The sequence below is a fragment of the Elephantulus edwardii genome, unplaced genomic scaffold, assembly GCF_000299155.1.
Source record: "Elephantulus edwardii isolate Elephantulus edwardi_28Jun2011 unplaced genomic scaffold, EleEdw1.0 scaffold00194, whole genome shotgun sequence".
Classification (NCBI taxonomy): domain Eukaryota; kingdom Metazoa; phylum Chordata; class Mammalia; order Macroscelidea; family Macroscelididae; genus Elephantulus; species Elephantulus edwardii.
Window position 1 is genome coordinate 69,420 of NW_006399944.1, and position 21,930 is coordinate 91,349.

The 21,930-nt window shown below is 40.5% G+C and overlaps 1 protein-coding gene across 1 annotated transcript in view; it reads left to right on the forward strand.

The window, feature by feature from the left end:
• Nucleotides 1–21,930, forward strand: part of CD109 (CD109 molecule) — a 216,558-nt gene that overhangs the window by 33,917 nt on the left and 160,711 nt on the right. The window contains exons 3-5 of the mRNA XM_006896965.1: nt 4,039–4,067; nt 8,549–8,779; nt 19,520–19,645. Of these exons, the coding sequence (XP_006897027.1) occupies nt 4,039–4,067; nt 8,549–8,779; nt 19,520–19,645 (386 nt within the window). The remainder of the gene's footprint in view (nt 1–4,038; nt 4,068–8,548; nt 8,780–19,519; nt 19,646–21,930) is intronic.

Below are 21,930 nucleotides of genomic sequence, written 5' to 3' on the forward strand. Positions count from 1 at the left end.
TTTGGCTCCTGTGGATTCGGTTTAATTTTCCTCAGCTTCAGCTTGAACTTGCATATGAGTAGTTGGTGGTCTCTTCCACAATCAGCTCCTGGCCTAGTTTTCACAGCTGATATTGAGCTTCTCCAGTGGTTTTTTTCACAGATGTAATCAATCTGATTCCTATGCATACCATCAGGTGAAATCCATGTGTATAATCTAGGTTTATGTCTCTTAAAAATGTATTTATATCTATATTTTATTAATTTTAATCAACATTTACGGAGATTTTGGATTTCCGTTCATTCATTGTTGCATTTTTCTCCCTGCCCACCCCTCCCCCCTCAATTAACTCGTCTCTTTGAAAAGTAAAAGAAAAATTCCTTCATTGATATACAATCCCCCCCACCCCCAAGTACACTCCACTATGCAACCTTCAGTCTGGACTCTTGTCATAACCATATATTGGTGGATCTTAGCTGAAAGCAGGGAATACCAGAGGAATGTATATCTGTGTTTCATTGATTATGCAAAGGCGTTTGGATCATAACAAACTGTGGTTGACTCTGAGAAGAATGGGAATCGCAGAACACTTGATCGTGCTCATGCGAAACCTATATTTGGACCAAGGGACAGTCGTCAGAACAAAGCAAGGACACACTGTATGGTTCAAAATTGGGAAGGGTGTATGCCAGGGATGTCCCCTATCTCCATACCTTTACAACTTATATGCAGAACAGATTATCACTGAGGCTGGGCTCTATGAGGAGAAGTGTGGCATCAGGATTGGCGAAAGATCCATCAACAATCTGTGTTATGCAGATGACACAACCCTGCTTGCTGAAACTGAGGAAGACCTGAAGCCTGAAGCACTTGCTGCAGAGGGTCAAGGACTACAGCCTTCAATATTGATTGAGGCTCAATATCAAGAGGACAAAAATCCTCAACACTGGACCAGTTGGTAACATCAGGATGGATGGTGAAGAGATTAAGATTGTTCACAACTTTTGTTTGCTTGGCTCCACAGTCAACACTCTTGGAACCAGCAGCCAGAAAATTAAAAGACGTATTGCGATGGGAAAGTCTGCTGTTAGGGACCTCTCTAAAGTACTGAAGAACAATGGTGTCTCTCTGGAGACCAAGGAGCATCTGATACAGGCCATGGTCTTTGCAATCAGTTGTTATGCATCAGAGAGTTGGACAATGAATAGGGAGGATAGAAGGAGAATTAATGCCTTTGAGCTGTGGTGCTGGAGAAGAGTATTGAGTGTATCATGGATTGCTAGGAAAACAAACATTCATCCTAGAGAGGGTTAGAGAAGGCTGGTTCTTGTAGGCAAGGATTCTGAGGCTACGTCTGACATACTTTGGACATGTTGTAAGGACTGACCGGTCCTTGGAGAGGGACATCATGCTTTGTAGGGTGGAGGGACAGTGTAGGAGGGGAAGACCCTCTATGAGGTGGATTGATTCAGTGATTGGGGTAATTGGGATGGGCGTGTCGGAGACAGTGTGATTGGCATAGGATATAGCAGGGTTTAGGGCTGTTGTACATAAGGACGCTATGAGTCGCTAGCGACTCGATTCCACGTAACAGCAACAACAACAACATATTGCTTTTAAACTGTTGTCTCCCTCATCTGTTTCAATGCAGTATACATAATTTATCCATCTTTTTTCAATCTCCCCACAACCCTGATGTCAGTACCATTCTACAACAGTGGCATTATGCAGTATTTGTCCTTTTGTGATTGAAATATTTCACTCAGCATAATAACTATATTTTTTTAGAAAACCAAGTTTGCAGTTCCTAAGTGTGCAATTGATTACATTCTTTGAGTTGGGCAACCATTCTCACTCTCCTTTGCAAAATCGTGCTTTCCATTGACAGAAACTCATTGCCCTTCAGTGTCCTACTTAGTCTTTCCAGCTGCTATTGTCCATCTACAATGTGAAACCTATACTTGGACCAGGAGGCAGTCATCAGAACAGAGCAAGGAAACACTGCATGGTTCAAATTTGGGAAGGGTGTATACCAGGGATGTGTCCTATCTCCATACCTTTTCAACCTGTATGCAGATGATTCAACCCTGCTTGCTGAAACTGAGGAGGACCTGAAGCGCTTGCTCCAGAGGGTCAAGTACTTCAGCCTTCAATATGGATTGAGGCTCAGTGTCAAGAAGACAAAGATTCTCACCACTGGACCAATTGGTAGCATTAGGATGGATGGTGAAGAGATTGAGATTGTTCACAACTTCAGTTTGCTCGGCTCCACGGTCGACACTCTTGGCACCAGCAGCCAGGACATTAAAGGACATAATGCGATGGGAAAGTCTGCTGTTAGGGACCTCTCTAAAGTACTGAAGAGCAACGGTGTGTCTCTGGAGACTAAGGTGTGCCTGATACAGGCCATGGTCTTTGTAATCAGTTATATGTGTCAGAGAGTTGGACAATGACTAGGGAGGATAAAAGTAGAATTGATGCCTTTGAGCTGTGGTGCTGGAGAAGAGTGTTGAGTGTACCATGGACTGCTAAAAAAACTAACAGGTTCATTCTGGAGAAGGTTAAATTGGGCTGGTTCTTGTAGGCAAGGATTCTGGGGCTTCATCTGACATACTTTGGGCATGTTGTAAGGAGGGACCAGTCCTTGGAGAAGGACATCATGCTTGGGAAGGTGGAGGGACAGCGCAGGTGGGAAAGACCCTCTGTGAGTTGGATTTATTCTGTGACTGGGGTAACGGGTGGGTGAGTCAGAGACAGTGAGATTGGCACAGGACAGATCAGGGTTTAGGGCTGTTGTACAGGGGGTCGCTATGAGTCGCAAGTGACATGATGGTGCATAACAACAACAGCAATTGTCCATCTGATCCCACTTGAATAGTTCTTAAAATACTGCTGTTATACAAGGCTAAAGAGAAATTTACACACAGAGAGTCATTGAAAAGTGTACACACTAGAGAATCATTCTAGTGTGGTTACCAGGGAAGAGAAAAGAGAAGCAGAAAATGAATGAATTTATTATGAACACTTATTAAGGTGAGTGATAACAAAGACGATATGGAACCAATGGATGTTGTTAATGACATGAAACAAAATGATTGCCACAGTGTACTTTGTAAACTTTCGCTTAAATCACAATAAGAGAAAAATGTTATTATGAATTAAAAAAAAATCATGATACTCAAAGCAGACATTTTTTACACAAAACTAAAACTCTTTGCTGTTGAGTCAATTCTGAGTCATGATGGCTGTCAGTTGCTGGCGACACTTGGCCTTTTAGTTGGCAACACAGCACTTTATCTACTGTACCACTGATTGTCAGAAGACTTCGGAGGACACTTTTGGTGTAGAGTTTAAAGATTGTCTCGTGGTAATATTGTGTGTGTGTGTGTGTGTGTGTGTGTGTGTGTGTGTTCATTTAGCATCTAGGACCCCAAACATTCTTGATTCCATGAGGATTCCTTAATAAATGAACAAGACCCTGTCACTACCTCTGAATCATACTGCTTAGATGGAAATTTCCTCCCTTTGAAATAGAAATGGATGTGATGAGAAATTGGCATGCATTAAATTAGCAGTCCAATGTTTAGAAATGTTATATGAAAAAGAGTCTGCATCACCCTGATACTAATCGGTCAGTTCTGATTCCCAGTCCACCCCTGATGTGACTAATCCATTCCATTTCTTCCTCTATCATGTGGGTATGAGACCACAAGCAATAAATCTCAGAGTTCCTCCGTCCACTGTCTGCAGTGCATAGCTTCAAAACAGCAGCTATGACAACAGAAATTATTAAAACACAAAACATAACAGACAATGAAAAAAAGTAGAATTTAATGATTTTTTGTGTGTGTTTTCACTGGTGCATCTCCTTTTAATCCCTTTCAGATTCCCATAATTCTGTGATGCATGGATATTTAATAATCCCTTGGGTGTTCTGGACCTTGCTGGAGTTATTTTGGTTTGACCAAATAAGTTTACAAATTCATCTCTGTCTAAAGAGCATTAATAGAGTCTTGTGTTAAGATGATAACAATTCCATTTTCTCTGTTTTTGTTACAGGCACTTTTAGGATACTTGTTCTTCCATCTGTAAGTATCTATTTTAAGGTTTGTTTGTTTTTTTTTGTTTCAGAAAGAGAAATTGCATCAATGAACTAAATAAATTAGACTTTTGTTGGTTTTTAGGTCAGTTTACATTTTTGGTTGAGTTCAGTTTGAGATTAAATTTCAGGTTGCTGTTGTTGTGTACTGACTCATGGCTAACGCTCCAGTGGGTTTTTAGAGGCAGTAAATTACTCAGGAGGAGTTTGCCCATCCTTCTTCCGTGGAGCAGCTGGTGGATTCAAACCAAGTGACTTTTAGATTACAGCACAACTTTTTTTGCTGGTTTTAGTTGAACATATTCAGACCCACATCACCCAGATGGGCAGAGCAGAACTGCTCCATAGGGTTTCCGATGCTCTGACATTTCTGAAGATGATTTCCTGGCTGCCTCTGTGTAAATTCAAACTATCCTCCTTTCTAGCTGGTAGCTGAACACTTCATTATTTCCATCACCCAAGGTCTCCGGGCTCATAGTAGGGATTTTCATCTTGTAAAATCAAGGATATCCCTGAGGGAATCTGCCCTGAACTCTTTGCATGGCCTCAGGTCTGTCTTGGTGAGCCCTACAATCTTGAGCATATAATTCATATTAATTTCTTTCATTTGGAGCCTAAGGTAAAAAGACCTAGTGATGATACTGACCTCGTCATTACCAGAAAGTTTGATACTTTGTTCATAATTAATTTAATCCATTTATTTTGATATTTGAAAATATTGTATTCAATATAATTTATCTTGATTTTGGTTTTGGCTGCCTGTCCTTAAATTTGCTACACTCACTTTAATTCTGGCCCTCGAAAAAGGGCATAAAGATACCATCTCTATTCCTTAGGAATATGCTGGAGGTGAAATTAGATATAAAGATGTTATAAAATTTATTGCAGAAGTGATATATTATAGGGTATTATGAGAAGGAAAATTGATGCCTTTGAGCTGTGGTGCTGGAGAAGAGTATTGAGAATACCATGGACTGCTAGGAAAACAAACAGATTTGTCCTGGAAAGGGTTAAACCAGGTGGCTCCTTGGAGGCAAGGATTCTGAGGCTCCGTCTAACATACTTTGGACATGTTGTGAGGAGAGACCGGTCCTTAGAGAAGGACATCATGCTTGGGAAGGTGGAGAGACAGCGCAGGAGAGGAAGGCCCTCTATGAGGTGGATTGATTCAGTGACTGGGATAATTGGGATGGGAGTGTCAGAGACAATGTGATTGGCACAGGACAGAGCGGAGTTTAGAGCTGTTGTACGTAGGGTCGCTATGAGTCACAAGCGACTCGACCGCACATAGCAACAACAACATGATTATCTTAAGAGTCTGGAATAAGGTTGCAGAGTGGAGTATACTCAGGGTGGCGGTGTGGGGGCGGGATTGTATATCAATGAAGGAATTTTACTTTTCAAAGAGAAGAGTGAACTGGGAGTGAGGGGGGTGGGGGGGTTGGGATGGAAGAAAAGTGCAACAATGAATGAATGAAAATCCAAAATCTCTGTAAATGTTCATTAAAATGAATAATAAAAAAAATTTATTGCAGAAGTGAAAAGGGGTTATTATTTTGTTGGGAGGGTCATACAATTTGATTACTCAACATTCTTTGTGAATTGATCCAGCTTCTTATTCTGATTTGGAAATCTTTGCCTTTATGACACTGTTTTGTTTTGGGGCTGCCAAAGTTTAATGCACAATAGATTAGACCACAGCATCCACCCAGTTGCAATTTGCTGTACTTTTCTAAGAATAGATGACTAATTGTTTTGACCCTGGAACATTATTACATGCTTAAGTCAGCTCAGCATTACCTCATGAGACAGGTTTTTCCCATCACCTCTTGAAGGCACATTCAGAAACCATATTCATTTTGGGGAGTTTCTACACTATATAATGTGCCCCAACAGTGTCTTCTAAAAATATATTCCATGACTGTGTATCTTTTTTTATTCATAAATAGGCTGCTTACTGCTTACAGTTGGGGCTCTGGCTGCCTAGTGGTAAGGAGTTGTATTACCAACCCAAAGACAGCCGGTTCAAATCTACCAGCTTCTCCTTAGGGAAAAGATGAACAGTCCCCTTCTGTGTTCTACAGCCTCTGAAAACCTTTGCTGGAGGATGAGCTAGGCATTGGTTCCAACTTCCTGACACATAACAACAGTAATGGAAAATGGACATAAAAAATACATGAACCAGGGAAAGCCATAGCCAACTTCAATAGAACATTCGATGCTGGTCAACAGTGCCTGTGTGTATAGCTCTGTTGGAGAGCATTCAAAGCAAGATTGAAAGGATTTTTTTGTAATGCAAAAATTGGGGTGGAAGCAGTGAGAGATTTAAGTTCATGAATCATAGCTTAAAGCACAGTAACCGTTTTGGATGCTTCAGGGAGTCTACAGTCACACAAACCACGAGTATTCAAAGGAGGAGAGATAATGGTCAGGAAAAGGGCCCCAACTTCATGCAATAACGATAGTATAAACAGCATTTGTCCAGTCATTAGCTAGCAATTTGACTATTATCATTCCTTGAAGTATAAGAAATAATAATGCTAACATCCTATGATTTTCTCATCATCTTGGCTGTCTACCTGTATATCTGGTTGCAAATTAACTTTCTTTATTTTGGATAATGCAAGGTTGTGTGTTATAGTGTTTATGTTTGTTGACTCACTCTTGTTCACGCCTTCATGTCAGTAAAACAAATTTTAAAAGGCTTTATCATAAGGGTTCTTTATAATGCTTTGCAAAAAACCAGGAAGTTCTTCATTTTTATGGAGTTAAAATAGACCAAAGTGTATCTGTGTTTTGATTTTATAGATTTAGCCTTTTAAATTTTTTTAAGATGCTATGGGGGTTTTTTTGCTTTGAAATATGAATATTTCATGAGGTAACATTAGAATTAGTTTTTAATATCTGATTTGTACATTGTTTCCACATTTGATACACTAAAGTAAACTTTAAATAACAAATAAAAACATAATCGATAATATATAAAGATAGGTTTTTTTTAGTACAAAATGTGTTAGAAAAAATTTCTTTCTCATCATAAATATATCCAGGTGAAGCTGAGTGGGTTTTTTTAACCCAAATAGTTTCTACATGTACTATTTAGTGCTATTAATTGTATTCTTTCAGCTGCACAACCATTCTTACCTTTTCTGTGCTGTTCTTCCCTCATTAAAACAAAATCACTTTCCTCTAAGGTTCCTATTTAATCTTTTGAGTTATTGTTTTCAATTTGATCTTGTATAGATTGTTCTAAAAGGAATACAGCACTCACACCAGATTTTTTGGAAACATTTTGTTGTGGTTTAGGTGAAAGTTTACAGAGCAAATTAGTTTGTTGTTCAACAATTTAATGTAGAGATTATTTCATGATAAAATGGGTTACAATTCTTTGGTTACAGTTCTTTCAATATGCCAGTGTTCTCCCTTCTTATAGCCTGTGTTTCCTGTTTACATTTGCTCAGATTTCCTGCCCCTTCTTGCCTTTAGAATTTTGCTTTTAGATAATGCTTTCTTTGAGTCCCTTACAGTTAAATATCCCAAGAAGCACAGTCATTCTAGGTGTTGTTGTTTGCTTTACACATCTGTATCTGTCTGCTGCTTGAATGAATGTAAGGTGGTCTCTGAGAGTAGGTTGAATTCTAAGTTTGGAGGTAGTCTAAGTGCTTAGCCTTTGGGATTCCACTAGTCTGTCAATGCTTCGTTTATATGCTGTCTCATGGCGGATGTTAATTGTAGAAGAATTTTCACTTGGAATGGAAAATGGTATGGTGACTGCTGCAGGGAGAGGGAGAGGGAGAGAGAGAGAATGAGGGAGAATGAGGGAGAGAAAGAATGAGGGGGGACAGAGAGAGAATGAATGAGGGAGAGAGAGAATAAATGAGGGAGAGAGAATATGAGAGAATGCGTGAGGGGGAGAGGGAGAATGAATGAGGGAAAGAGAGAGAATAAGTGAGGGAGAGAGAGAATGAATGAGGGAGAGAGAGAGAATGAATGAGGGAGAGAGAGAATGAATGAGGAAGAGAGAGAGAATAAATGAGGAAGAGAGAGAGAATGAATGAGGGAGAGAGAGAATGAATGAGGGTGAGAGAAAGAATGAATGAGGGAGAGAGAGAATATGAGAGAATGAGTGGAGCGAGATAATGGATGAGAGAGAATGAATGAGGGAGAGAGAGAAAGAGAGAGAATATGAGGGACACACACACACACACACACACACACACACACACACACACATTTCTGTGTTCCAGAAACATGGAGATTTAGGCAGAGAACAATCTCTAAGATCTAAAATGAGGGGGGGGAAATGGTTAAATTTAGGAATTACTTAGAAATAGTAACATAATTTTCAACATTGTATGTACTTTTTATAATACTTTGTATTCAAGTTTTCTAGTCTAACTTGTAATTACAGCAACTTTTGGGTGAAATAATGATATTTTAGTATCTGATCTCTTTTTTTCTCTCTCCCAGCTACCTCTGGACACCACAGATGGGACCTTTGAGCTCCGTGTAACAGGCCATCATGAGAATGCGGTCTTATTCTCTAACAGCACACTCCTGTCATTTGAGACCAAGAGGGTGTCTGTCTTCATTCAAACAGATAAGCCTCTGTACAAGCCGAAGCAAGAAGTGAAGTTTCGTGTTATTACACTCTTCTCAGATTTCAAACCTTACAAAACCTCTCTTAGTATCCAAATTAAGGTAAGTTTGAGACAGAAATGAAACAATTAGCGTTCAAGCCATGTTACAGGGGTCTTTGTAGATACTCGCCTGTGCTGTTGCCTCTGGATTATCTCAGAACTCACCTAAATTAAGCTCCCCTCACCCTCACCCTGGAATCCTCTGTCTAGGAAGGGAGGTGGTTAAGAACTTCGACTCCAGAGTTGATCTGCATGAGTCCCGGATCTGAAATATTAATTAATGAATTAAAATGTATTTCCTGAATTTCTGTAATCCAGACACTGAAGATGCATGTGAACAGAACAAATTAAATCTCTGTTCACATCAAACTTGTATTTTAGTGCATGGGAAGTGAGGCAAGATAAACACTAAATAAATACACAAATATGGACACACACATACACACACAAGATATAATAAGAAGAAAATAAAATGAGTTAAAGGGGCAGGTGTGTGTATGTGAGGAGTGCTTGCTGCTTTCTTTTACAGACATAGCAGGTTGCCTCTGAGAAGAATGGGAATCCCAGAACACTTGATCGTTCTAATGCGAAACTTATACTTGGACCACGAGGCAGTTGTCAGAACAGAGCAAGGGAACACTGCATGGTTCAAAATTGGGAAGGGCTTATGCCAGGGATGCATCCTATCTCCATACCTTTTCAACCTATATGCAGGACAGATTATCCGGGAGGCTGGGTTCTATGAGGAGAAATGTGGGTTCCAAGATTGGTGGACGATTTATCAACAATCTGCGTTATGCGGATGACACAACTCTGCTTGCTGAAACTGAAGAGGACCTGAAGCGCCTGATGCAGAGCATCAAGGACTGCAGCCTACAATATGGATTGAGGCTCAATGTCAAGAAGACAAAGATTCTCACCACTGGACCAATTGGCAGCATCAGGATGGATGGTGAAGAGATTGAGATTGTACACAGCTTTAGTTTGCTTGGCTCCATAGTCAACAGTCTTGGCACCAGCAGCCAGGAAATTAAAAGGCGCTCTGCAATGGGAAAGTCTGCTGTTAGGGACCTCTCCAAAGTACCGAAGAGCAGTGGTGTCTCTCTGGAGACTAAGGTGCGTCTGATACAGGCCATGGTCTTCGCAATCATTTGTTATGCATCAGAGAGTTGGACAATGACCAGGGAGAATAGAAGGAGAATTGATGCCTTTGAGCTCTGGTGCTGGAGAAGAGTATTGAGAATACCATGGACTGCTAGGAAAACAAACAGATTTGTCCTGGAAAGGGTTAAACCAGGTGGCTCCTTGGAGGCAAGGATTCTGAGGCTCCGTCTAACATACTTTGGACATGTTGTGAGGAGAGACCGGTCCTTGGAGAGGGACATCCTACTTGGGAGGGTGGAGGGACGGCGCAGGAGAGGAAGGCCCTCTATGAGGTGGATTGATTCAGTGACTGGGATAATTGGGATGGGGGTGTCGGAGACAGTGCGATTGGCACAGGACAGAGCAGAGCTTAGGGTTGTTGTACATAGGGTCGCTATGAGTCACAGGCGACTTGACGGCACATAACAACAACAAACAACAACATTATAATTTTACTTTATTATTTTATCATCATGCTATTGCATGAGAGAGAACAGACTTAGAGGAAGAGACAGAGAAATCTCAATACTGAGATGGATTTCTGGATAGATTTAAAACCTTTAAAGGATTTTTGTTTAAAAAAAAGGTGTACTTGTTAATTTTCTCTTTAAGCTGTACAGTTTTCCTTTGACCTGACAATTTTCACTAATAGATCTTACAATGGAGTTCAACTAAAGTCTTTTACTTGTTAAATTAAGTGAAAAACAGAGAAGGAGCAAAATGAACTTCTCCTACTTCTTAAGAGTGCTGGACATGGTCTCCTTACTTTCACATGCAAATTAATGTTTAAAAACGTGGTGGATTTTCTTGGATTATATTTCACATTAACTTTCTGAGTGATCGAGATACATGTATTAATGCCATTTAAGAAGCTTTTAAAAACACATGTAAATATAAAACACATGTGATAGAGACTTTGTAGATTTGCTCATCTTCATATAACATTGAAGACAATAGATGAAGTTGGAATGTCCAAGATTTTCCTAATAGAACTCCAGTTGAAGACAACTGAGACCTGCTTGGGTGTGGTTTTTTCTATTCTAACCAAGGACACTTCTAGAACAAAGATGACCATTCCATCCCATTTCTCTGAGGTTAGTTGGCTTTGAAAACGGAAAGTCATGAGTCTGGCCAACTTCCTTAGTTAAGGGAGGGCGGGCAATCTAAATGTCCTTATAGAGTGTGGATGGTAAATTTACACATTTTTAGTTCTACATATTCCTATGATTTTTAGATTCTTTGTTGTTAGAAACTAAAAAGAAAACTAGCCAAATAAGCATACACATATAACTTTAAACAAAGTTGTTTATAGTGAACACCTCATTGGTTAGCCTGATGCTCAATGTGTATTCCTTGAATGGGGCTAGTATTATTTGGACTAGAAGTCACAAAAGTATGCAGTTGTGTTCTTTTCTGATCTTCCTATGTAATGAAATGTTTTTAAAGCAATTGACATGCTGAACAACCCACTGACTGCTGTCACCGAGTCAATTCAAACTTGAAGAGGTTTTAAATTCATGATGCTATTGGTGCAGCATTGAACTGACTCTTTTCATGCTATCCTTCATCCTTTACCCACATTGGTTTAGCATTTTCTATATGCCAAATATTGGGCATAGACCAGAGACTTTAGAAGTAAACATCTGCCCTTTTTTGCTAGTTTGCCTCCTTCTGCCTCAGGGAAGTAAGAATCCCCAGTGGATAAATTGCTGGTTCTAGGCACTGACTCAAAACTGAGGGAGCTCTGGTGGCCTAGTGGCAAGAAGCTGCGCTGCAATCCCAAAGGCATGCAGTGCAAATCCACCAGCTGCTGCACGGGAGAAAGTTGAGCAGTCTCCAATTGCGATTAACTGCCTCTGAAAACCTGCCTGTGGGTCAGTTCTGAGTCGATGGTACACAGCAGCAAGAACAAGAACAACAAGAAGAGTGTTCTTAGAAGCAAGCATGGGGAGATTTTTCTCACATGCATTGGGCATATTATCAGGAGGGATTGCCCTTGGAGAAGGATCACATGCTCAGAGTGACAGCCAAAAAGCAGAGCACCGTCAGTGAGATAGATTGCCACAGTGACTGTGACAATAGGTTTAAGTACAGCAGAGATTGGGAGGCAGAACCAGGCAGGGCTTCATTCTGTTGTACAGTTAAAAAAATAACATATATATATATATATATCTCCAGCTAAAGCCAAATGAAACCAACCCATTGCTGGCAAGTTGAAACCAACTCATAGCAAATTCTCCAGTGTGTTTTTTGGACTCTATAAGTCTCATGATTGGAAGTTGCCCATCTTTCTTCTCCTGAGGAGCCAGGGGTGGATCGGAAGCACCAGAGGGGCGTTGCTTTTGAGAGAGCAGCATAGCTCCCTGTGAGCTATCCCACTAGAGTTCCCTTCAGGTTGCTGTCAGAGCCACTGCAAACAAACCCTGTTGTTGCTGGACACCTGCTTTGCATCTTCCTCAGTTTTGTGTCTCTGCTTCATTTTCCATCTTCAAAACATTTGGTTTCCACATTCACTGGGCTCTTCTCTCCAATTTTAGACTTAGTTGGCCATAGCCAACTTTTACCTGAAGTGCTCAGAGACACTATCCTTATGGCCAGGAGAGGAGAGTTTACTCTGGTCACCAGAAACCCAGTGTTAGAGAACAGTGAATGTGGATAGTCATCCTGTGCTCTCTGAACCTGGGCCACGAGGCTTGGCAGTGACCTTGTTCTCAAGTTAATTTCTTCCTGCCGTGGAACTCGCACTGATGTGTGTTCTTCTCCATCTGAAAACACTTCACCAGACTGCTACATCTTTCAGTATGGAATATCTAATTTCTTTAAAACTTCTCAGAAAGAAGGGAAACTTAACCTAATGCTTGTTATGCTATGTGCAGGTCTGCTAATAGATAGATCAACAGTTCGAATCCAGTGGGAGCTCCAAGTGTGAAGGTGAGGCACTCTTGTGAAGATTTGCAGCCTTAGAAACCTGGTAGAGGCTCATTATGAGTTGGAATTGACTAGACGGTAGTGGGTTTATTTTTAATTTGTTTTTGGTAGCAAGTGTCCATAACAGGAAAAATGTTTGTCCGAGAATAGCACCACCTGCAGGCTAATTTGGAGAAGTGCATCTGAGAGTTAGCTTGCTTTTTTTTTAATGTTGTGTACAATCCTATCAGATCCGACTGGCACAGGAGGAGATTGCTCCTTCTCCAGGAGCATCTAGTGGATTCGAACCGTGCGCTTTTGGGATTGCAGCACAGCTTCTTGCCACCAGGCCACCAGAGCTCCGTTGGCAGCTTGCTTTTGAGAATCATCCTGCCCAGTCAAGGATTACTGTGAAATGTAGCTGAAATAGTGACCTTTATATTCACCGATGTTCATTGTTTCTTGAGGATATCATTGAGTATTACTAAGTTTATGTGCTCTAATAACTAACCTTAGGAAAGGGATTTCAGAGGCCTTTCAGCCGTGGAAATCATGGCCTGCTCTGCACTGATTCTGCCCTTCTGCAGCCAGTCTGGTTGAACACTGTGGAAATTTAAGTGTCTCTGACACTGTGATAGCAGATAATGGACTGGCTTCTCCCCTGCCCTGTCTTTATGAAATCATTCCTGGTAGCGATGAGCAGTCTTGAGTGAGAACAGAGAGGTAGCTGGCCTCTGGTGATAGCCTGTGACTGTGCCCTCATCCTTTCAGACTAGAGCAGCAATAGCATGTGCAGAACCCCAGGCTTTGCCTTGTTGAGGTGATTTGGCTTTTCAGAATCTACTTGACGAGTAGACATTTCTTACAAAATCCAGAATTCCTGACAAATACTCCTTACAGTCCAGTCTAGTTAGAAAATTTACTTAAAGACAGTCTAATAGTGTTCACAGGTTCTGTGCTATGCTGAGACACCTGATAGAGATCTCCAGCCACCCAGGAGCATCTTCGAGGATAGTCCAGCTCAACTCACTCCCATCAAGTTGGAACCAGCTCATAGTTGACCTTCCAGTAGGTTTTCAGAGGCTATAAATTGCCTGGGAGCAGCTGGCTGATTCGAACTCTGCACTCTTGAGTTGGCAGCATGCCATCCTACCCAGTTGGCCACCAGAGCTAGAGCCATTATTCAAGCATCTTCTGGACCCACATGTTGGATTGTGACAGGGGAACTATTAAAATTGATTGTGACTGTCCTGTCACATTCAGTCTCAGCAGAGACAACCATATTCAAATGCTGCTCTGTGACCCATTCAGATTTCAGAGTGATTTGTAATGACTTGTGGTCTTTTGATATGCTCTTTGTCTTTCTGGCTGGTGGTAGTTGGGCCTAGGGTAAGATGGTGTCAACTATGATGACTCATAGCGACTTTATGAACAGCAGCTCTGAACCTTGTTCTATCTTGTGTCATCTTCATAATCTCTAACACACTTGAGTTCGTTGTTACAGTCACTGTGTCAATTCATCTTGTTAAGGGTCTTCCTCTCTTACGCTGCTAAGAAACACAGAAAGATTATTTTAATCCTTCAGGTCCCCCAAGTGCCATATCATCAAAGACTTTAGACTTTTTTCATCCTTGACAGTATAATACCATCTGTGGATGAATGCATGTTAAAAAAAAAAGCAAGCAATGTTTGTTAAATTCATCATCATCGGGGAGCTCTGGTAGCCTAGTGGCAAGAAGCTGCAACTACAATCCCAGAGGTTCACAGTTCGAATCCACCAGATGCTCTGCCAGGGAAGGAGGGGCAATCTCCTCCTGTATCAGTCAGATCTGATTTGACGGTACACGCACACAAAAATAATAAAAATTAAAAAATTAAAAAATCATCATCATCATCATAATAATAAAAAAACACAACAGCAATGGATTGTGTGTCTCAAAAGGGGGAAACAGGACAAAGCTGCAGAGGACCATGAGTATCTTCCTGAAAGGGCCAGAGAAGAGTGAGAATAACACAGCCCCTCCCCTCTGCAGAGCAGAAAGCAGATCAGGAGCCTGTAGCCCAGCCTCCTGGTGCCTGTAGAGCCCTACCAGCCACAAGAAGCTCATTTATTCATTGTTGATTCACAGTTATGGTACCAGCAATGGGGTTCATTAGGGAAAGAAGTTGGAGAGTGGGGGAGGCAAGAAATATCACCCAAAGTAAGTCCACATTTTAGCCCAATATTTCCAGGACACAACTTCTCAATTAATCCAGCTGCCAATTTCAGTTCAGTTAGTATCTTTTCCTTCCATCATCAAAGAAAAGAACAGCAATATACATTAACTGTGGCCAGCACAAATGCAAGGAGCCTCAGGTCACACCTTGCCACCATTTCTCCACAGCATTGCCACAGTCTCTCCACCACCAGGCTCTCACCAGGGTCTTGCCACCATAAGCCTTGCTCACCCCGAGTCTTGCTTCAAGTCTTTCTTGCCCAGTGTGAGAAGTACTCTTTATAGTGTTGTTTCAGCTGGTTAAAAAAAAATAAATTCAGTTTTTAAAATTGGTTTTCATATAATAAATCCTTAATATTATATTTCATTCATATACATTGCGTTTCATATAATCATTCATATGCATTCTATTTTACATTTTTAAAAAATTGGTTTGCTTACGAAGTTTATATACATTGTGTTTCACAGTATTCTTCATTCACATTGTTTTCCATTAAATCATTCTTACAAATGATGGAAGAAACAATGGAAGCCACAAATAAAGGGAATAAAAGGGGTAGAAAACCAGAAAATATATGTTGATGAAGAGTTATTTGAACATGGTAAAAAGACTGCAAATGATGGAAGAAACAATGAAAACCACTAAGAAAGCAAACACTTCAGAGACACAGAGCCAACATGGTACTGGAAATAACAGAAATGCATCAAAGTGCAATCCAGAATATTAAGACTGAAATGGTAGAAGTGTCTAACATGCTTGAAGGACAAAAAAGTAGAACAGAAGAGAGAAGCAGAGAGTCAGCGAGTTGAAAGAGAAGAACCTCAGCTGCTTCAGCTGTTGATCATTAGTGAGACTGTGCTGATTTGCAAGACCACCATAAGTCTGCAGTTAAGTTAGCTAGAGACCAGAGCAGCTAACTAATGGCTAAACAAAGGCCAACTTTTAGGTTAACATGACAGTAACACTGGGAATTATTTATTTTCTTTTTTATCTTTTTGCAGTGTTAGCCTATAAGTAAGTTGGTTTTTTTAGCCATTTTGTTAAGCCCCCTCTAGTCTTCACCAGCCTTAACTGTAGAAACATGATCTTGCAAATTATCAACACCTGTGGGACTAGGATAAGAGCGTGCTTCCTACACTGAGTAACAAGACTTGGGGTAGCAGGACTTATGGTAGTAGGTAGCCTACTGTAATGTTCATATCCCTAAAACCACACCCACGGCTGTCAGTTCATGGTGACCCTCCATCAGATTTCTGAGGCTGTGAATCTTCATGGAAGGGGACTGCCTACCTTTCTCCCTTGGAAATCATCATAGGCTCAAGAATAAGCACACCACAACTGGCAGACTCCTAGGATTTTGAACTGCCGAACTTTTGGTTAGCAGTCTGATATGTTAAACACTATTCCACAAGTGCTGCCTGTAATTATTATAATCAGTGTTGTTAACAGCTTGTTATGGAACAGATACTGAGCCAAGTATTTCAGCTACATTACCTCATCCTCAGATTTGTGTTTTAGATGGATAACACTGTTGGCAGAGGGAGGAAGGTGATTAGTTGCCATAGTTAAAAAAAGAGGAGGTAGGCACAAGCCCTCCGCCACTCTCAGCGCAGGTGGAAGTGTCCACTATCCTTTCACCAGCATGGCCACATCCTCCCAGTTACTACCAACAGCTGAGTGACTATGGGCCACCATCCCTCGGGTAAACACAAGGCACTGGGAACAACAGCCAGGTGCCACAGAGCAAGTATGCGGAGCTGCTGGTCATCATTGAGGAGCTGGGCAAGGAGATCAGGCCCACCAACCCTGGGGAGAAAAAGCGCCACGGAGCAGCTGAAGCGAGGCATCATCATGCCAGGGGTTTGGTCTGGGAGTGCTTGGCCGAGACTGAATGCAAAGGCAGATCCTATTGCCTCACCGGGCTTTGGGATTGTCCATCTCTTCCCAGGATGAGAAATGCTCACTCATCTCCCCTATTTTCTTTGTTTTCAAAGTGATCCCTTTTTATTTTTTTTTTCCCATTTCCCTTCTCTTGTTCATGGGCTTTGAACCTCCTGTCCCTAAAGGTGGGAGAGTTTGCGTTTGGGTAGGATCTGCCTTTTCAGTAAATAGGCATTACTCAGGTTTTGTTCTCCTTTCTCAAGTCTTGATTTACAGTGAGGAAAGTTACCAGTTTTGTGGCAAACTGTAGATTCTGTGTTTCATCTTCCTCTTCTCTCTCGCTGACAGTAATGTCATTGAGACTGTCCTTGTGCTCCCCCCTCTGCCCCATAAGCTAATAGCAACCTTCAAGATCTTGGTTTTTTCCATGAATACTGACAGTGCCCCTTCTTAGTATCTGACCCCTCAGGTGGCCATCCAGCATACATAGATTCTGCTCAACAAAACTCTTGCTTAAAGATTTGCATGATTTAGAGTGCTTTAAAGTTTACACACACACACACGTTATAACTACAAAGAACATCTGACTAAATGCATCAAAGCCCACCCACCCCACAAAAAAAAAATTCACACAGAGATGGTCTTGGCGATCTCAGTTGTGTGTTACTGTTGTTCACACACCATGAGGGTAAGAAAATGATGCACAGTGTTGTATGTATTTATTACTTGCGGTAATAAAGCTTATTTTCATTAAGAAAAAAAGGAGGTATTGGCTATGAAGATGCAAATAAGGAGACAAACTGAGAGATATTAAAGAGAAAGTTGACTGAGTTGGACTGTGAGAAAGAAGTGTGGGGTGACTGTGGATTTGACTTAGATGGTTGTTCCATGGTAGGATAACTGTTTGGAGACTCTAAAAAGATGGAAATATTTTTTGTGACACTTTGATAAAATATTTTTTTCAGATATATTTTTATTGAATTAAAATCCAGATGTAGGTTTGCATCCGGAATTTGATCATTATTGCCATAATACAAGGAAAAAAGGAACTAAGCTGACGTGATGTGTAATAAGTAGGACCATTAAACAAAAGGTCAATGGTTTGAATCTATCATCTGCTTTTTGGGAGAATGATGGGCAATCTCCTCTCATAAAGATTTACCGTCTCAGAATCCTGTTGAAGGGTCACCAGGTCAGAATTGATTTGATGGCTCAGATTAATATTGACAGAGCCATGATATAGATGGAGAAGAGATTAAGGTTGTTAACAGTCTCAGCTTGCTGGGATCCACAATCAACACTCCTGGCACCAGCAGTCAAGAAATAAAAGAATGAATTGCACTGGGGAAATCTGCTCTCAGGGACCTACCCAAAGTGCTAAAGAGGAACTGTGTCAGTCTGGAGACTAAAGTGTTTCCGCTTTAGGCCATGGTCTTTACCAGTTACATGGTGTGCATCAGAGAGCTGGGATGACAGAAGAGACATTGATGCCTTTGAGTTGTGGTGCCGGAGAAGAGTTTTGAACATACCATGGACCTAGAGGAGAACAAACAGATCTATCCTGAGAGGGTGAACCCAGGATACTCCTGAGGCAAGGATTTTGAGACTCTGTCTCATACTTTGGGCATGTATCCAGAAGGGACCGGTCCTTGGAGAAGGACATCATCCTTAGAAGGGTGGAGGGACAGTGCAGGAGAGGAAGACCCTGGATGAGATGGACTGACATAATAACTGGGGTAATGGAATTTGATGTGTCAGAGACAGACTGGCTCAGGATAGGGCTGAGTTCAGAACAGGGCTGTCACAAAACAGTAACTGGATAATATTGGACAATGTCACTTAGAGTTACTGAGTATTTACCTGACTCTCCAGGTCTCAGTTTTCCCACCTCTTAGAGGAGAATAAACCTACCTTTAAGGAGAATTGTAATCCTTACTCTAAGGATAATGCAAAGTTCCTGACACATAGTAGCCATTAGTAAACAAACAGAGCCTGTTTTCCTGTTATCATGGAGCCCTGGTGGTGTGGTGTGTTAGGTGTTGGGCTGGTAGTGACAAGGTCAGTGGTTCAAATCCACTTGCTGCTTTGTAGGAGAATGGTGAGGATCTTTTCCATAGATTTGAATCCTGAGCTTGATCACATAATATTACTACAATATTAGGCAGAAAGGAACTTTCCTAGGTTATAACGTGTATCAAAACCAAAAGACCAGTAGTTTGATCTATTCACTGCTCTGTGGGGAAAAGTTGGGCAGTTGTCTCTCATATAGATTTAATACCCATGGAACTTTTTGGAGGGTTGCTAAGAGTTGCAATCTACTCGATGGCAGTGGATTTTTGTTTGCTTGCTTTGTTATCATTGTAGTGGAGTCTCAAAACAGCACAAGTTTAGGGATATACATGTTGTAATGTTTCATTCATTAGGAAATAGGATACTATGAATTGTAAGGTGGAGTGGAATATGAGAAAATTAGAATTTCTCTTCTTCGGTAGTATAATGTCAACATTTCTAAAAAATGATCTTTGTGTCATATTTTGGGTAAAGTTCTAGAGGTACCCAGAAGTGTTTAAGTTATCAACCATTAATAACAGAATAGGATAGGTATGCTCACGGGCAACATTTATATCATTAATGTACATGGTTTTCATTTCAGGACCCCAAATCAAATTTGGTCCAACAGTGGCTGTCAGAACAGAATAATCTCGGAGTTGTTTCCAAAACTTTTCAGTTATCTTCCCATCCAATACTTGGTGACTGGTCCATTGAAGTGCAAGTGAATGTGAGTATCATTCTTTTACAAAAAATAATGCTAATCTGATTTAAATACTTCAAATGAAGAGATATGTACAAAGCTATCTATTCAGCAACACAGAAAAAATGAATAAAATACCAAAAAAAGGAATAAAATATGAACATCAAGATAATCTAAGTAATTTTAAATTTACTTCAGGATATAGTAAGACAAACCTCACTATGACATATTCAAGTTTCAATCATTCCCTTTTCTGTAATATAATGTTTTGGCATTTTAATATAAAATTTATTAAATGGATTAAAAAATTAATAAATGTATATTGCATGCATCATATATTTTAAAACTGTTGTTGTTGTTGTTGGGTACTGTTGAGTTGGAAACAACCCATAGCCAACCCTCTGGTGGGTTTTCAGAGGCAGTTAATCTCCTGGGAAGAGATTGCCCATCCTTCTCCTGCAGAGTAGCTAGAGGCCTCGAACTGCTTACCTCCCAGATAGCAGCTCAGCTTCTTGCCACTAGGCCACCAGAGATCCCTATTTTAAAACTAAGTAATGGAAATATAATTAGTATTTTGCAAGTTTTATGTTTCAGAGTGATGACTCTAGAGTAACTGGGCTAACATATTTTAGTTGCCTTTGCTTTAATAAACAGTGACTTTGTTTTTTCTTTCCCCCCTAATTAAATATTGACTTATTTTTAATCTTTCCATTTTTAAAAAAATTAAGTGTAAGTTCACAAATCATTCATATACAGTTAGTTTTATAACATCAATTATAATTGACTATGCATGTAATTAACTACCATGTCTCAACAAACCCTTATTGTACTTTGTCTTTCCTAAATGATGCCCCAAGATTGCCACATCAGTCTTCTGGTTCTCCATCCTTTTTTCTCTCTAACTTCTCCACCTACTTCCTTTATTTGCTGCCAACCTGTGCAGTTTTGAGAACTAATAGAGAAGGTGCATTAACTTGTTCTTTTAAATGTACTAAGATTAGTATAATTCACAAATAAAAAAGCTTTCAAGATGAATTTGATTAGAACAAGACTTCTCATATCAATGTTTTGGTCTAGATAATTTTTTTGTTGTGGGAAAATGGTCTGTGCATTGTAGGGGATTTAGAAACATCTCTTGCATCACTTATTGATATCAGGTAGTAACATCCACTCCTTCTTCCCTCATTGTGACAACCACAGATGTCTTTAGACATTGGCAGATCTCCTCTGGGTCATGGTGGTGAGAGGACCACTCACTGTCCTTAGTTGTAAACCTCTGTATTACTGATATGTGACCCACTTTTTGTTACCATTGTCACATTAACCATGAAGAATAGCTTTTTTTTTTTTATTATTGGGAGTGGTTCTTTATTTTCCAAACCATTTTTGTTGCTTTGTGCTGTCAAGTCAGAACCCAAGAATAGCTTTTCTAGCACTCATTTTCTAGATTACAACAGTGAGGACAGTTTTTAGACTCAGATCAGTTATTTAATGAAAAATGAACAGAATAAGTGCCAGAGGAGAGAGGGTGGTAGAGAGTTGAAAGAGAGTCGTGGAAGAAGAAACACAAGATTTATGGAATTTCTAATCTGATTTGTGAATTTGGCCCATTTCATATTGCTTTTAGTATATGTGTGGGGAAGACTAATTCTTTTAGGAAAATTTGGGTACTTAAAAAGGGAGAAACTTTTACCAGATAAGAACTCTGGCCCCTTCTCAGCCTTGACAAGTGCCACTTTTGTCCTTGACCACAGTGCTTCAGGCGTACTGTACACGTTCACTTTCCCAGGCTCTCGGCTCTTAATCCAGAGCCTTCCCATAGGCTGTCTTCTCTACTTGGAACACCCTCCTGTGTACTGTTACTCTAGCTCTTTGCTCTTTTACAACCATTTGGGCTTCCTATGAAATGGACTAATGGCACCTGGTGTGCCTTGGTTCATTCATGTCACTTTTGGTGACCCCTGAAATGCCCAGGTTATTTTAATGGAGGATGCAGTGAGAGTTTAACCAGTGCTTATTAAATGAAATATAAAGTTATGCAGAGCATATTTCTGAGAGGCTGGGCTCTATAAGGAGAAGTGTGGCATCAGGATTGGTGAAAGATCTATTAACAATCTGCATTATGCAGATGACACAACCCTGCTTGCTGAAAATGAGGAGGACCTCATGCACTTGCTGCAGAGGGTCAAGGACTGCAGCCTTCAGTATGGACGGAGGCTCAATGTCAAGAAGACAAAGATTCTCACCACTGGACCAATTGGTAGCATCAGGATGGATGGTGAAGAGATTGAGATTGTTCACAGCTTCAGTTT